Source organism: Pyrus communis, chromosome 1 (assembly GCF_041283825.1).
Source record: "Pyrus communis isolate YQ-2024b chromosome 1, ASM4128382v1, whole genome shotgun sequence".
Classification (NCBI taxonomy): Eukaryota; Viridiplantae; Streptophyta; class Magnoliopsida; order Rosales; family Rosaceae; genus Pyrus; species Pyrus communis.
The window spans coordinates 2,258,507-2,273,953 of NC_142565.1; the positions used below are offsets into that span (position 1 = coordinate 2,258,507).

Here is a 15,447-nt window from a genome sequence, read left to right on the forward strand (position 1 = left end):
AATTCGTGTCACAAACTTGTCAGTTTCAGAAAATCAATAAAGATTTCTATTAAATCCTTTAGACAAATAGCACAAATGAATAAGTAATGCCTGTGTGATACAAAAACTGTGTTAATATAATGAAAATGGTACAATATTCATGAAATCTCCACTCAATTATGAATCCCGGATCTTTATCTTTTGGGGGTTCCAGACTTCGGTGATTCTGTCGAGATTCGAATTGGAAAATGATGAACAAAGAAAAAATAATGTCTATTGCTTCACAGCCTACTTATTAACCTTTGGACATTCTGCAGTCGAATAGTCCCACCTGGATATTTGCTCTAGTGCTCAGCATATCCAGCTGTCCAAGGTTCAAAACCTCAGAGGAAGCTAGTTCTTACTGTTTCTGAGGTAACGCACAGTCATTACCAGTTGTTGCCTTTCACCTTCAACCTCTGCGAATCTAAGACTTATCTCCGAATATCTTTCTTCCATTTCCTTCAGTTCGTTTTCCATAGATTTGTTTCTTTCTTTCAGTAATGTCAATTCAGTCATCAAATCTGTATACTTATTCTCATCACTGGTGGCTTTCAACTCTTTCTCCGAGCAATCTTCTACTTTCCTGTGAAGTGAAATGAAGTTAAATAACTGTTCCGAAAAGTTGCAATCTACTTTTACTGGTGACTGTTTGTGTTTGTGCTCACATGTACATGCATATTGTCAGCACAGAAAAAACAAAAAAAAAAAGTGGTACGCAGATAAAATGATATATTTAGTAGAGATAAGCAGAGATGTCAAATTTTGCTTGATAAAATGAGTGTACCTTTGTCCATTGGTATTCTTAACCGTTCTCTTTGAATTGCTGACTTTCTTTTGTACCTCAGCCTGTAATTGAGATATTTGTTTCGTCAAGCTTTCTTTTGCCAAGGCTTCCTTTTTCAACGTATCCTTCAACTTGGTGTGCTGGGTCTTCAGGTTTTCCACTTCGGAGTTCAGAGAAGTGATTGCAGTTTCCTTCTCGTCTTTCAAAGATCTAATGTTAGTAAGTTCTTCATGCGTTTTCTCTGTTTCCCACTTTGCTGAAGCAAATCTTTTCTCCAAATTGTCCTTTTCAACACTCAGACACTGGATCAGCATCTCATTTTCTGCAATTAATTTCTTCGTTTGTTCCAAATTTCCTCTCAATTTCTCTTTCTCCTGTCTGGAGTTAGAATTCTCATCTGTGAGCCTTTCTATCTCAGTTTCGAGCATTTCGATTTTCATTGAGAGAGCTTCGTGCTCTTCCTCCTCATGCTTCTTTACTTTTTCAAGGTGCTTTGATGTATTGTCTAGTTCCAATGACATCTGCTCTATACGCTTTGCTTTCACTTCATTCTGGTTGTCAAGATCTTGCAATTTTACTTCAGTCTCGCCCTTAATCAGCTCTAACTCTTCGTTGGCTTTCTGGAGCATCTCTTCCAAAACTCTGTTCTGCCGGCGCAGTTCATTAGCCTCTGCCATTGCTTTTGTGGCCTGCTTCTCATTTTCATCAACCTTAGACGTCATTTCAACAGAAAGCCTTCTGAATTCCTCTTGAAGACGCTCAGCTGTATCAGAATTATTCGACTGTGTCTTCTTCAATTCTTCCTCGGCTTGGATGGCCCTGTATTCCTGCTCAACTTTGGCATTCATCACTTCCTCAAGTTTTTCTTCAAATCCCTTGGCCTGCATCTCCCGTTCCTTCTCCAAAGACTTAAGTTCACTCTCAAGTTCCTGAATGGACATCAAACATTCTGAGAATTCATGTGCTTGCTTCTCAATTGTTTCTTCTGATCTCTCTAACTGAGATTCAAGCTCTTTTATAGTAGCCACATAACCCGCTCGCTCATTTTCCATCTCTGTTCGTATTCTTTCTTGGTTTCGATCCAACTTCTTAGAGATGTCATATTTTTCCTGCTTTAAAAGGTCACAGTCCAAGGTGAGCTGTTTTATACGCATATCCTGCTCTCCCCTCTTTTTCTGGTGTGTGTCTATTTCACTGAGAAGTTCTCTGATGTCAAGCTTCAACGATTCTACTTCCTGATCATCTTCGTTTATTCTTCCTGCGGAATATGTTTCCATCATTTTGGAATTTTTTTCAGCTTCTAACTGGCTTGAAAGATCAGATATTTCTCTATTTTTCTTTCGCAATTCATCTTTCAGATCCTTCACGACAAGGACTAACTCAGAATTTGAGTCTTGTGTCTGCGCGAGTTGTGAGCGAAGATTGGTTCTTGCTTTCTTCTCAGAACTAAGCTCTTGCTTCATTGCTTCTAACTGTGCTCTTGTATCCTCAGTCTCGGGCTGCAACTTTTTGAAAGTCTGTTTCCCATTACTACGTCCCTGCGAGGACTTAAGTTGTTCGCATTCCATTTTGAGTGCATCTCTCTCCTCTCTAAGGCTAACAATTTGTTTAGACAGATTCTGCCCTTGATTGCTCTCTTTGGCCATCTGTTTCCGAAGAGACTGCAATTCCAGTTCCGATAGGTTTGCCTGCCTCTTCAGAACAGTAATTTCATTTCTGAGTTTATCAACATCTGAAACCGCTTGCACTCTTTCTGCCGGAAGCTTGTCTTCAACAATGTCTAGTGAGTCAAATAAGCTTCCATCTGAAGACCAATCCAAGCTTGATTTTTGATGCGTATGGGTTTTCCTTACGTTGGCATCCGCCTGTCCATTGTGAGGCATGGAATTTTGTACTTCAGGGGGTGACAGGGAACTAGTGGCGTCCCGTTGGACATATCCTCCATTCTGCAGCAACATAAACTACACCTAGTCAGGTTCCCATACTCGGATTCATAAATTTAGGTCATCTGAGTTAACTTCATCGAAAAGAAAATGCTATGGAATACCGTACTTCATTGGAACGTAGGTGGTTGCTTCCATCTGCATCCCAACTGCCGTTTTGGTTCCCCACGCTGCTATGGCGTGACAGACTTGGATCGTCACTTTCTTCGATTTCCCTGAACATCAGATTAAATCTTATGTCTAACTCGCGCAAGCGAAGGAGACAGCGAAGAAAAACCGAAACAAATCAAAACTAGAGAAGCAATAGAGTGACAGTGTGGACTCTCATTTCTCACCTTTGATCACCATCTTCCTGAATCCTGTGAATTGTCACATGTAAAACTACACCGGAATTTGCAAACTTAAGGGGCAGAGTGACGGTTAACGGTTCAGTTTCCGCCACAATGTCTGCAAAATCGATTGAAGCTTCTCCGAGATAACCCGATTTCGAAGATCCCTTCAACAATCCCCTTAGTATTAGAACGTTACCGAACGAATCCCTTAAGAACTCTGAAAACTAGACGCTTCCTTACATTAGAAACAATGAAGTGATAAATCTTCTCTTTCAGTTTTCCTGTTTTTGCTTCCTCAATGAGCTTCATTGACTCAAAAACTGGATTCTCCCAAATGCAGCTGCCGTCCTGAACCGCCGCTTTCCCCAGCTTCACCGTCGGCTTTCCGACGTCGTCCGGCACCAGCGACAGCATCAAAGCAGCCTTCTTCAGTTTCGGCACCTGAAATTAAAAAAGGTCAGGAAAGAAAATCCAGGTACGAATGTGATATCATATCTCTGTATAGCGTCTATATATACATAGATATTACTAGATAGTTTTGCCCGCGCGTTGCTGCGGGATCACAAATTGTGTGAAAAATTTGTTTCAAAGATATAAAAAGATTGTATGACAGAAAATGCTGAATAAATCTTTATATACGAAAGATTTGATTGATACAATCTATATACAAAAGATGATGTGCATGTGAAAAAGATTAATCTTTACTTACATTCCTGCATTCTTACATTTTTCGAACTCACCTACTTTAACTCCTCCACACTCAATAGGCACGAACCTTCATCTTTCTTGTTGGATTAAAAGCTGGCAAATCGCAGAGCTGAAACCATTTTCATTCAATCACAAAGTTGTAGAATCAAAATATCAATTTTATCAATTTACGAAATCACAAATATGCAGATTAAATTGCATGTAAAGAAATGTGTAAATAGAAAAGTATCAAATTGCAAAAGAAATGTTAACACAACACCACTACAATAATAAGAAATCTCAAATAATAACATCTACCACATGATTTTTTAAAATGGATACCGGTAATAGATAACTTATAGCTTTCACTTGCTTACTGTTGTTAATGAGATACAAAATACAGCCAACAAAAGAAAACATAACAAATACCAAAAGAAAGATTAAGCTCCCAATCAAGTATTTAAATGAAAGAGATGTAAAGGTAGTCAAATAACTGAAAAACATCAATGTTTCAAATAATAACCATCACAAAATTATTCCACTCAAAGTCCCCTAAATAACACATCATGGGCATCCTGCCACGATTATCTGAGAATATATCATTGGTTACTGTTGAAAATATACTGCATTATCTTGAATTCAATGTACAAACAATGAAGAATGCACATGAAGAACACACAATTTCTTTGCAAAACAATTTTATAATGTTATAATGTTGAATTGGAAATTCAGAATGAACTTCATTAGTTCAATATGAAAAATTCAAGAATTTAATTACATTGAAAAATGAAAATCACGAAGCAACGAAGAAGCAAGCAAACTACAGAATTCAAAGAACCAAACATGCCAGAACTGAAACATTAAAAATAGCATTTACCTATTTCAAAGATAAAAAGTCCCAGATATCAGTATATCAGCACTCCCTGCAAAACACCAAAATCAGAAAATTAGAAAAATCTAATTTGATATCATTGTATCTTAAGAAACCACCAAATTTCCAATCAAAGAAAAAGTAATAAAAACCCCTGCATAAAATAATCAGAAGATAAAAGCTGAAATTTGTAAAGCATTTGTGCAAAGCACTTATTAGAGGAACTTACATATGGATGAAAGTGTTGGTCTCTTGTATCATGTTAGAGCAGCATTAGCTGGAATTTACAAATATAATACATTCTGAGCATTCGAATGATTCACTTTGCACAAAACCTAATCATCCAACTGTGCAGAAAAATAAAAAATGCACAATGACAAATTTCAATCTATAGTACTACAATAAAGAACGGAGAAAAAGTTACTTATTACAACCCCAGTTTTTATTGGTGTCATTACCCCCAATCTTGTACCATATACCAAGGTACTGAAAACATACTGTTTCACATTTAATTACACTGTTTCACATTCAACTGTGCACACATAAAATTAGTATCAAATTTATTTCAGTAATGGCTCAATGGTGTAAGGATTCTTTATCGCTTGTTTTGACTTAGACAAATTTTTTCATCATTGCGGCTTTATTTTTTTCTAATACCATCACGTAAAATAAATGCAAACCAAGAATATCTAGAACAATATAAATAAGGAATTTCAAAACATTATAGCAGAAAATCAATTACATGCAACTTTTCTTTAAACACTCTTTAAATGTAGAAAACAAAACTAACCTTTTTTGTAGTAGCGATGATAAGGAATTAAAAACCAAAACAACATCTGCTAAAAAATACAAAAAAGAAAAATCAAAATGAAAAAAAAAAAAAAATCAATCTTCAAAACCATATGCAAAATAGCAGATTTGTGTCATCATCATTATCCTCACCATTATCATTATCATTACCCACTTGCAATTCCTTGCTGTCTGGTTTCAAATTACTCTTAATTCTCATCCAAGTTAATGGGTTTTGAATCACCACCAACTTCTACAATTCCCAAATCACAAAATTCTAGTAAAGGGTATGCCAAAAACACAAATTCAAAATTCAATTTCTTTTTGTACAGGACAATAGAAAGATTGAGACTTTTTTTACTTCTACAGTTCTACACACTTTCGAGCTCTAAATTTTCTTGGAAACAAACAGAAAGTCAAAGAAGTTGTACCTGGTCCAAGAGAAGAGCAGTGCTAGAAGAGATCTCTGGTGAGAAACTTAATAAGATGGACCAAACCATTGAACAAAGAAACCCAGTGAGACTAAAAGAACGATAATCAACCATAACAATTATAGTTAACAATAAATGTAAAAACCCAGAACCATTAACCTTCCTTAAAAATATGAACTATTGTCCTTATTACTATGTATTTAACCAGATCGCAAACAATCTCATTAGATCTCATGATATCATGAGGGGGCATAAACACATGCAATTATCAAGAAGTTAATTCTCCAATTTCTAATCACAAATTCCAAACATAAACAACGCAGTGCAAGGGATAAGAACATATTGGACTGATGAACGGAATAGCTAATGTGATGAAAATGCTCAAACCTTACCAACAACGCTGCAACTCCTGAAAAATCATAGACTCACAAAATCTGGTTTTACCAGGCAAACCGTGGACAACCCATTGCAATTTACTGCAAAACAAAATTGTTAGTATATCCAAAACACGATTAAAACCCACAAATCCATCACCAAAACAAATAATTTCCCTAACAAAATTAATCATATTAACAATTTTTTCAACCTGATATATAGATACACAACGACATGTATAAACATATCAGAGATATAGAGAGAGAAAGAGAGAGGTAGAGGTAGAGAGAGACCTGATGGTGTTGATGAACACTGGAGAGTGAGAAAAGCAGAGGACAACTGGAGGTTGCTAAAAGAGATTAAGTACAGTGAAAAATTAAATATTTGACTTCTGGGTACTTGAGAAGAAGTGAGATTTAGTTACCTATGTAAGGAGAGATTGGGAAATACTCTGAAACCCTTGCATCAGCAATCGCAAGATCAGGAAGAAAAAAAAACCTTGGAAACCAATTTTATGACCTTCCACATAGCGCCGACAAATCTAGGTTTACAGGGATGCAAAACTCATCTGAAAAAAAAGAACCCAAACAGAATCTCAAATAAAAAAATAAAAAATTTTAAAAAGAAAAAAGAAAAGGAAAACCACGATCACAAAACCCCATATTTGAACAAAAGAAAACCCCAGATGTAAGATCCGAAGAACTCACCAAGAAATGCTATCCTTTATGGGTAAAATTTTTCTTCGAATCAAACCGGAAGCGTTTATTGGTTGGGTGGTTTTTCAGCAAAACGGAGAAAGTGAAAGAGAGAAGTTGAGGTTTGAGAGCGAGAGAAGGGTGTGAGAGAGAGAGAGAGACGGACCTTCTTACATGCTTGAGAGAGAGCTCGGCTTTTCCATCCGTTTTTCCTTCCCGATGAGCAACACGTGTATGGGAGGAGTCTGGAACCAAACGCAGTACCTGACTTTTCCATTGTATTGAAGCGGACTGACGCGTGGATCTCTGGGGCAAGTTTGCCATTTAACTGTACCAAGCAGGTAAGACCACGGGAAACAAAGTACACACCAAGGGGCATTTAAGCCATTACACTGGTCATCCACAGTAGCACCCTGATTGGGTTTTAGTATATATAGATATATATATATATATATATGTATGTATATGTATGAAAAACTAGATCACATTTCAGTTGAACTCGTTTCGAAAACTCGAAAATTTCGATATAAATCCATCTAGGACAAACCAATTTCGAAATAAGTGACTGGAAAGAAGATGGGTTTAGTTTCTGAGTTTGAAAACGATACCTGAGTTGCCTGAAACTGCAATTGGAATACAGCTCTTATCTTCTTCTTCTTGCTCCATGACTTGAACATGTTTTCTGCTTTCTGAGTCCTGAGTTTTCAGATCTCAGAAGTTTTTTTTTCTGAGATTTTGAGCGTACGATGCTGTTTTCTTTGAGGTTAGAGCAGAAGTTAGGAACAAGCAAGGTATTTTTCAGTCCACTGTTTTTGAAAACAGATGAATATTCTGAAAACGACTAGAAGGCTGTGTGGCTGTGAAAATCTAATCTCTAGCTGTAAGACTAGATGCTCCACGGAACCATTTTTGAAGACGACTCAGAAACGAATTCAATAAATAAAAATGTGATTAGAGAAACAAAATAATTAGCTGTATAGGATTTTAATGCAATCATGTGTTTGATATCTGAATTTCAAAATTCTTCAGAACCACCAAAACACAATTTGATACGTCAACTGTCATCACATAAGTGATTAATCATTTTATAAAAAATTAAACATTTATATGGACACACATAATGTACCAAATTCAGTTGTCGACACATGTAATTTCTCCCATCCATGGCCTTGGATGGCCCATTCAGCAGCCCAAAAGTCTGAAAGATGAATAAAAGTTGCTACTTTTACGTAAGTGCCTTGTCGGTTGTCTAATCTAAAACAGTAGCTAAATTGGAGAAATTTTTAGTTATGACGGGAACACAAGTGGTACACCACGTGTTTTAACAGAAGTGGAAATTTTACTTTTTAAGTTATCAAATTTTTAGTACACATATCTCATAATTTGTATAGTGACACATGATGTACTATTCCGTGTACTGATTACACTGAAAAATCTCTGCTATTAATAAATTTATAATTCTTATCATAATTGAGGATGCACATGGCGAGGACTTGGATGTCAACACGTGCCTCATACTTTGTGCTTGTATTTTTGTACATTTTATTTCATATTTTAACGTTAATTCTCGTGTCAATACTAAAAGTTTGGTAGTACATGAAAAGTCCCACTTTAAAACTTTGAAAGATCTCTTGAGCATTTCTTGAATTTTAAGCAATATAACGTGATGGTTAATGGTTAAATTCTCTATAAACATTAAAAATGAGTTTAACCATCAACTGATGTCATGTTGATCTACAAAAGATGTTTAAAAATTTGGTCCCTAACTTTTTTTTTTTACCGCTTAGTACTATAGTCTAATGATATTTATATTTATACTTTTTTTTTTTTTTCCTGGTGAAATATCTTCCTTATAAATTTGGAAAATGGAAATTGTTTAACATGATTTCTTATTTTCGTAAAACATAACAGCTTCTTAATTTGTATTTTTTATTCATCTGGTATAGACTGGACCAGACATTTTCATTTGACTTTCTTCGCACCTTAATTACAAGATAATTACGTAACAGACTTCGAAGTTCGCAGGCTGATTTTCCAAATCCAATTGGTACCATACATGGATCAATAATGAATGTTATTTGGGTACCATGCTTCTAAATGCTTAGATGACTAGAGACCTACCTTCACCCAAAACCCAAAATGTTATAGTTGAGTATTCTAAATCAATAACGTACTAATGTTTGAGAAAGTTGAAGTAATGGACCGCTGGCTTCCGATGCAACGGTGGCATCAGACTAATAACTCGGCATTACTTATTCTAAAGTTCTCATTTGACGTCTCTTATTCTAAGTTTCTAAGTTAATGTCGTGTTATTAGGTTAGTATCCTCTTTCATATGTCCTACTACAACTGGTCCAATATGTCCATCAAATGTCTCTGTTCCCTTCCTGGAAGCTGATTTCTATGTTGTGAACCACGTTCAGCCACCAACTAATTCAGCAATTTATTGCTTAGGATTTGAAATGAAAAACCACGTAGCATGTCCAATACAAGTGCCCATTCTAGGAGAACTTTTTTCTAGTGGTTATCCAGTTTATTCAAAAATTATATGTGGTTCACCATCACCAGGCATCTCATTCGATTGTCGTCAAAGACGAATTTGATTAATATTATTGTTAGTTCATTGTAAGGCTAAACCCACAATCTTCCTCTTAGTGTATATAATATTGTTTGTTAAAAAAATGTTTTTTTATTAGATAGAATTTTCAGTGTGCCTAGAATAGGGGATGATACACCACATGTTATTATATAGTGGAGGGACGCTTACAAAATAAAAATTTTCCCCACTTATACAATAACATGTAGTGGTCACTTAGTACTACGGTCTAGTGATATTTATTTTCACTTGTAAGTGTGAGCTCTTAATTCGATTCTCGCCGAAGGTAAATTTGAACTACATTATTGCTAACCTATTATGAGACTAAGCACATCATTTTCTCTTACCCCTTAGTATAGATAGGATAGCCCATTGGTACGCCATATAATCTTTAATTAACATTTACATATTATTTCTTTGTTTATTTATGTTTAAATAGAAAACTATTTACTAGGAATAGTGGGTGGGTGGGTTGTATTTAAGTCCAACTATTATTGAATGCTTGATAAAGTTGAAAATCATTAAAGATGGAAGGCGTTGTTGCCTCTACCTGTCTCTTGATTAACTATTCTAAACTAATCCTATTATTAAACTAAATCATTGAGATTCACGTATGATCCTTCCTATTCTTAATCAATTATGCTCGATCGGGTGCACCAACACACCCGATCGTCTGCAGACACAAATTAAAGGATTCCTAGTACTTGGATCCCACACAAATTGTGTGAGATTTCAATACAGGTGGCCCCTTAGTTTGTGTCAACAACCAAATTAGCGAGCTGATTCTCGTTGGATTGGAAAATACACGTGTTAAGTAAGGTATTCTCTTTCAATTTGAGGAGGGTCTTGGTTGAACTTGTTTGCGCTTCTTTTCGTGTGTCAAGTTGGGCCTAGAATTTTCAACTTTTCTTAGCGCTCAACTGCAATCACATTCAGGCCTCAATTAACCGTTGGGCTGAATGTCAGGGCTGTGAGCCTGAAAGAGCGAGACCCATGTTATAATTGTCCCTGTATGAAGCTGGACGGAATCAGAGGATTTTCATTGAATGGGTCCCCTTTTAATCAAAGTATGAGGTCCACGTGGCATCTATCTTATGACGTTTGTGATCCCAATCGGTGCAATTGGGTTGCCATAATCTGGTGGAAATGTTTGAAGAAACAGAGAGCAAGAAACAAGATAAAATCCTCCCGTGGAAAATATATATTTACTGAATTCGTAAAGAGAGAGAGAATTAAGAAGAGGAGGGCGGAGGAGGAGGAGAGAGAGAAAGAGATGGCGTTAAAGGTACCGGCGGTTGCGTTCACGTTTGTGGTACACACGCTCGGGGTTGCGGCTTTGGCTTTGATGTTGGTTTGGACCATTCATTTCAGAGGAGGTTTCGCATGGGAAGCTACCAACAAGAACCTCATCTTCAACGTACGTCTCTCTCTCTCTCTCTCTCTCTCCATTTCTGGGTTTTCTTAGGTGTAGAAATAACTTCTTATTTTGTATTGATTTTCTATATATGTGCCTTAATTTGATGCTAAAGTTATGCTTCTTCTCGATTGATATACTCGTTTTTGTAGCACCAATAACAATTTAATCATATACTAATTGAGTTTAGTGGTATTGTAGGACACGATTAAAGTGCAACTCGTTCTAACATGCCGGTCTTAACGCAGGCTGGCTCTTTTGTTAACAATAGTAAGTTAGGGTTGCCTTTTGCTTAATTGTAGGTGAAACTAATGATGCATGGACCCCTTGAACCCCTTCTAATTTTCTGATTATTTTTAGAAACGGTTAAGTACCTTTCAAAAGTTCACCCACCATTCTTAACAAAAATACGTCTACGCTCGACATAATGCGATTATTCCAATATGACCGTTTTTTCGAAGTGTTAATAATAGTTTTCTAATAATATATTTTATGGACCACGATAATTGATTATTTTTTAAATTTCATAAGAAAAACTATTTTACTATGGGTTATTAGGGTAAATCAGATCATGGGAACACGTATGGCATCTGGCTTCCATAAAAATGGTTGGTACTTGGAATTAATGGGATGGAAATTAATAAATGTGACTGTACGAGTTTGGACGTTGACATGCCTGTACAAGTTTGTTGTGACACAGAGCTCAAACAACTCACGTATTTATCTGCTTCTGGAAATATATTCAGAGGATTATCATTGATTACATGTAACACCTTCTTTCCCTTAATGTTGGATTTCTTCACAGCTTTCCACAACACTCGTGTCCTTTTCGATTTCAATCTTACGATGAAAGAGAATAATTTAGAATTATATACAATGTTTTACACCGAGAGGTATAAGAGCCCAACTTCGATAATGCCATTTTTGCACGTGAATCGTACAGTTAAGTGTCATCACACATTAACGAAGTTCTTGGCGTCCAGGCTAATACAATTATGAATTTAAAAGCAAAACGTAAGTTCAGGTACAAAAATGAGACGAAAAATTTTATGAGCAACAAAATGTGAAGTTCACAATACTTGTGAGTAATAAATTGAGAATTAGCGGGCTAAGATCTTGTTATGTCATTGGTTAACATAAAGTTAATGGCTAACCTAACGGAAGTACAAAGTGGTAATAAATCAAACCTTAGGTATAATAGTGAGACGAAAAAAATAAATGTAGTAAAGTGCGATTTTAATGAAACTTGAGAGTAGTAAAGAGAGAATTATCCTATTTTTTTGTACAACAGAGAAAAAAACTAACATATTTACCATCCTCACTGCTCTTTTATGTAGTCATTCTAAATTCTTAATATTAATTTCCTTGTTGTTGTTTTTTTTATTTTTTTTTTTATTTTTATTTTTTTTTATTCTGGTACAGCTTCATCCTGTTCTCATGTTACTTGGCTTAATTATCTTGGGAGGTGAAGGTAATTAAAACTAGCTTGTGATTTTTGCAAAATATTTTCGCAGCATGATGGTTGATCTTGTGGTCAATTTTACGTGCTGAGTTTTTCATTTGGTCTAACTGTCGAACCTTGATTCGTAAAACCAAAATTGCAGCCATTGTTAGTCACAAATCACTGCCTTTCAATAAAGAGACGAAGAAAGTGGTACACTTGGTTCTTCATGCCCTCGCATTGGCTCTTGGGATCATTGGTATTTATCTTGTGTTCAAGAACCACAATGAAAGTGGAATTCCCAATCTGTACAGTTTGCACTCCTGGATTGGAATTGGGGTGATTGTTCTCTGTGGAATTCAGGTATTCCCTAATCCCAACTACGAGGATTGTTTTCGACAATTGTCCATGCTCGTGTGAGTGGCTTTAGTCGTTAATGTACACATGTCAATTTTATTGAACCATATACATGCATCAACAACTGACAGTCACTCACATGCATGCACAGACACTTGTGGTTAATATTTCTCGTGAAACTGGTTATTTAGGGCTTTTATTTATCTACGTTAGAACATATTGATATGAATGCAGTGGATATATGGGTTCCTGACCTTCTTCTACCCCGGAGGAAGTCCGACACTGAGGAGTGAGTCTATTCCATGGCATGTGGTATTTGGAATCATTGTGTACTTACTGGCTGTTGGCAATTCTTCATTAGGGTTCTTAGAGAAGCTCACATTCCTCGAGAACTCGGGACTCGATAAGTTTGGGACCGAGGCCTTTCTTGTCAACTTCACTGCAATCATCACAGTACTGTTCGGAGTCTTCGTTATACTCTCGGTAATTTCTGAAGCTCCAGCTCCCGTTGAAGATGACAACAGCTTTTCTTCTATATATAAGGACTGAAGCATTCATGGCAGCATGGGGTTTCTATAATTTTATGTGTAGCTATTTATGCATACATAATAAGAAATGTGACCACTTTTTTATCCATAATTATTGGCATGCCCCTCAATTTATTTTTTTCTTATTTAATTGGGCGAGGGTGTAATTTATGTAGAGATAAATGAAACCAATAATTAGTTTTAATTTGTTGGCCGGATTATGAGCATAATACAGCACCATTATGTAAAACGCATGTTGTGAGGTAATACAGCACCATTATGTAAGATTTCGAGCAATCTTAAAACGCATGTTGTATTTTATTTCTCGATCATGAGCATAATACAGTACCATTATGTTGTGATGTAAATGAAACCAATAATTAGTTTTAATTTGTTGGCCGGATTATGGAAGACCAGCAATTATATATATTTGGTCCCAAGATTGTTGACCATTTTCTCAATCAAGCAACAAGAAGGCTACTTATATCGATCTAGTGTGTTTAGGTACGAGTGATCATCAAGGGAATCCTTATATGGATCTAGTGTTTTGGTAAGAGTGATTCATCAAGGGAATCCGAATGGCTCAAGGTATATATTTATACACTTCAAAGATCCTTTTAATAATATTATTTTGCTTTCGTAAACGTCTTATACATAGTTTTCAAGTTGCGTGCTGTTAACGCGGATCTACGTAATGACCTGATCCCACTCTTGTCCTATCTTTGTGAGTGAAGACTCTTTGACTGAGGACTAGATCACCATTGGATGAAGGAAATCCTTTGGCACGTGATAGACCACTCCTTCAGAATGCAAGGAATGTAGGGTGCTAGGCATATAGTCCTAGCATCAGTGTTAGGCAGAGTGCTAGGCATGCAACACTAGGTCGAGTGCTAGGTATGCAGTGCTAGGCATGCATGGTGCTGTACCGAGATCACAAGACTAAGGTGCTCTATCAAGACCACCTGCGCAAGTGCTCTATTAAGCCTATCTCTCTAGAGTGTCTACCGAGACCACAATACAAGGGTGCTCTAATTATCCCACCAAAAAACAATATTTTCCTCTAGACGAAAAGCTGTTATCTTGACCATCTTCTCCTCTAGCATAGTTATTTCTTCGAACAATTGCTCCACAACTGAAACTCAATCAAGAAAATCTCCTACGCATTCACCACCCTCAAAATGAGGAATCTTCCTAACACCAAATTGAGGAGTTTGGCTTGAGGCAAATCCTTCAGCGCATTCTTCATCAACAAAAGATTGTGTGCAACCACTGTAGAAGATCTTTGGTTTGCAACAACTAGCCTTCCTCCCACAAGCAACCCTGAAGAAGAGAAGTTTGTATCTTCCACGATCGATTGCCATTAGAACATGGCAATGAAATGACTTTGAATATCGATTTATTAGTAAAAAAACCGTCTCCTACATTTGAATTGCCAAAACAAGAACTTTATCACGAGAGTCAAAGCCCCAAAGGGAGAATTGAGAATTTTTCTCATAAGGGATCAAAGTGGTTTTCGTTGGAGATGGAAAATTTGCCCGCCAAGTTTTGTCACTTTGCAAATTCTTACGCAATTAGTTAAAAGAATGAAATTGGTCTTTCCTCTAATACCAATTGATGCAGATCGAAACTAAAGGATTACAAATTTAAATCCTTGAAGAACCAAAAGTCTAAAATCCACCGGTTTTGAGAGAAATCTCAAAGGGTTGTTTGATTAAAGATTGAATTGATCATTACAATGAAAATCAACCAATGGTTTAAATAATCTATTTCCAACACCTTGGGGCAACTCAAAAGCCTTCGAAAATTAAGGGAAAGCAAATCGAAATTAATTGAATGACAAACGAAAAGTCCGATTTTTATTACTCAACATATTATACGACAAATTCTGGCAAAATGATATTTCTTATTGCCTTTTTTTGTTGCCATATCAATTAAATTCAATGTTTTCCAACTTTAATTATTCTTTTCCAAAATTTGAAACATTTTATTTTCTTTATATTTCTTCGTCAAAACTAACTCATATCTTGTCCTACATCACCTCATGTATTTTGATTTCACCTGACTTCAAATAACTTTTTTCGATTTGAGAAATACCTAAGTAAGATAATGCTAGCAAACATCTTTTCTTTCGCGCGATGACCGAATGGGAATACGAAACCACTTAAAATTTTCATGCCACTTTGAA

General features: G+C 36.1%; 2 protein-coding genes across 11 annotated transcripts; one reads left to right on the forward strand and one right to left on the reverse strand.

Moving 5' to 3' along the window:
* Positions 1 to 23: 23 nt before the first annotated feature.
* On the reverse strand, positions 24 to 8,168 carry LOC137720751 (uncharacterized). 10 transcript variants are annotated; one of them, XM_088692004.1, is made up of 13 exons: positions 6,941 to 7,088; positions 6,658 to 6,801; positions 6,527 to 6,572; positions 5,581 to 6,334; positions 5,429 to 5,474; positions 4,868 to 4,915; positions 4,645 to 4,690; positions 3,821 to 3,897; positions 3,321 to 3,521; positions 3,084 to 3,244; positions 2,858 to 2,963; positions 806 to 2,751; positions 24 to 604 (listed from the first exon to the last, which is right to left on the reverse strand). In XM_088692004.1, exons 9-13 carry the CDS (start codon positions 3,492 to 3,494, stop codon positions 373 to 375), a joined length of 2,619 nt encoding a protein of 872 aa, XP_088548130.1. In that variant the 5' UTR covers positions 3,495 to 3,521; positions 3,821 to 3,897; positions 4,645 to 4,690; positions 4,868 to 4,915; positions 5,429 to 5,474; positions 5,581 to 6,334; positions 6,527 to 6,572; positions 6,658 to 6,801; positions 6,941 to 7,088; the 3' UTR covers positions 24 to 372. The 10 variants fall into 10 exon arrangements, with proteins under 10 accessions (XP_088548130.1, XP_088548136.1, XP_088548137.1 ...); XM_088692010.1 differs by having other exon boundaries at positions 6,527 to 6,582; XM_088692011.1 differs by having other exon boundaries at positions 5,581 to 5,680; positions 5,859 to 5,904; positions 6,251 to 6,801.
* Positions 8,169 to 10,633: 2,465 nt separating this feature from the next.
* On the forward strand, positions 10,634 to 13,583 carry LOC137720956 (transmembrane ascorbate ferrireductase 1). Its single transcript, XM_068460082.2, has 4 exons — positions 10,634 to 10,940; positions 12,360 to 12,408; positions 12,542 to 12,741; positions 12,970 to 13,583. The coding sequence occupies exons 1-4, from the start codon at positions 10,797 to 10,799 to the stop codon at positions 13,282 to 13,284; spliced, it is 708 nt and encodes a 235-aa protein (XP_068316183.2). The 5' UTR covers positions 10,634 to 10,796; the 3' UTR covers positions 13,285 to 13,583.
* The last annotated feature ends 1,864 nt before the right edge of the window (positions 13,584 to 15,447 follow it).

Coding starts and splice junctions, on each gene's coding strand:
- LOC137720956 (XM_068460082.2), top strand. CDS start 10,797: ATGGCGTTAAAGGTACCGGCGGTTGCGTTCACGTTTGTGGTACACACG. Junction 10,941..12,359: donor ACAAGAACCTCATCTTCAAC/GTACGTCTCTCT, acceptor ATTCTGGTACAG/CTTCATCCTGTTCTCATGTT. Junction 12,742..12,969: donor TTGTTCTCTGTGGAATTCAG/GTATTCCCTAAT, acceptor ATATGAATGCAG/TGGATATATGGGTTCCTGAC.
- LOC137720751 (XM_068459867.2), bottom strand. CDS start 7,605: ATGTTCAAGTCATGGAGCAAGAAGAAGAAGATAAGAGCTGTATTCCAA. Junction 3,522..7,536: donor TGCAGTTTCAGGCAACTCAG/GTATCGTTTTCA, acceptor TTTTAATTTCAG/GTGCCGAAACTGAAGAAGGC. Junction 2,964..3,083: donor CAGGAAGATGGTGATCAAAG/GTGAGAAATGAG, acceptor TCTGATGTTCAG/GGAAATCGAAGAAAGTGACG.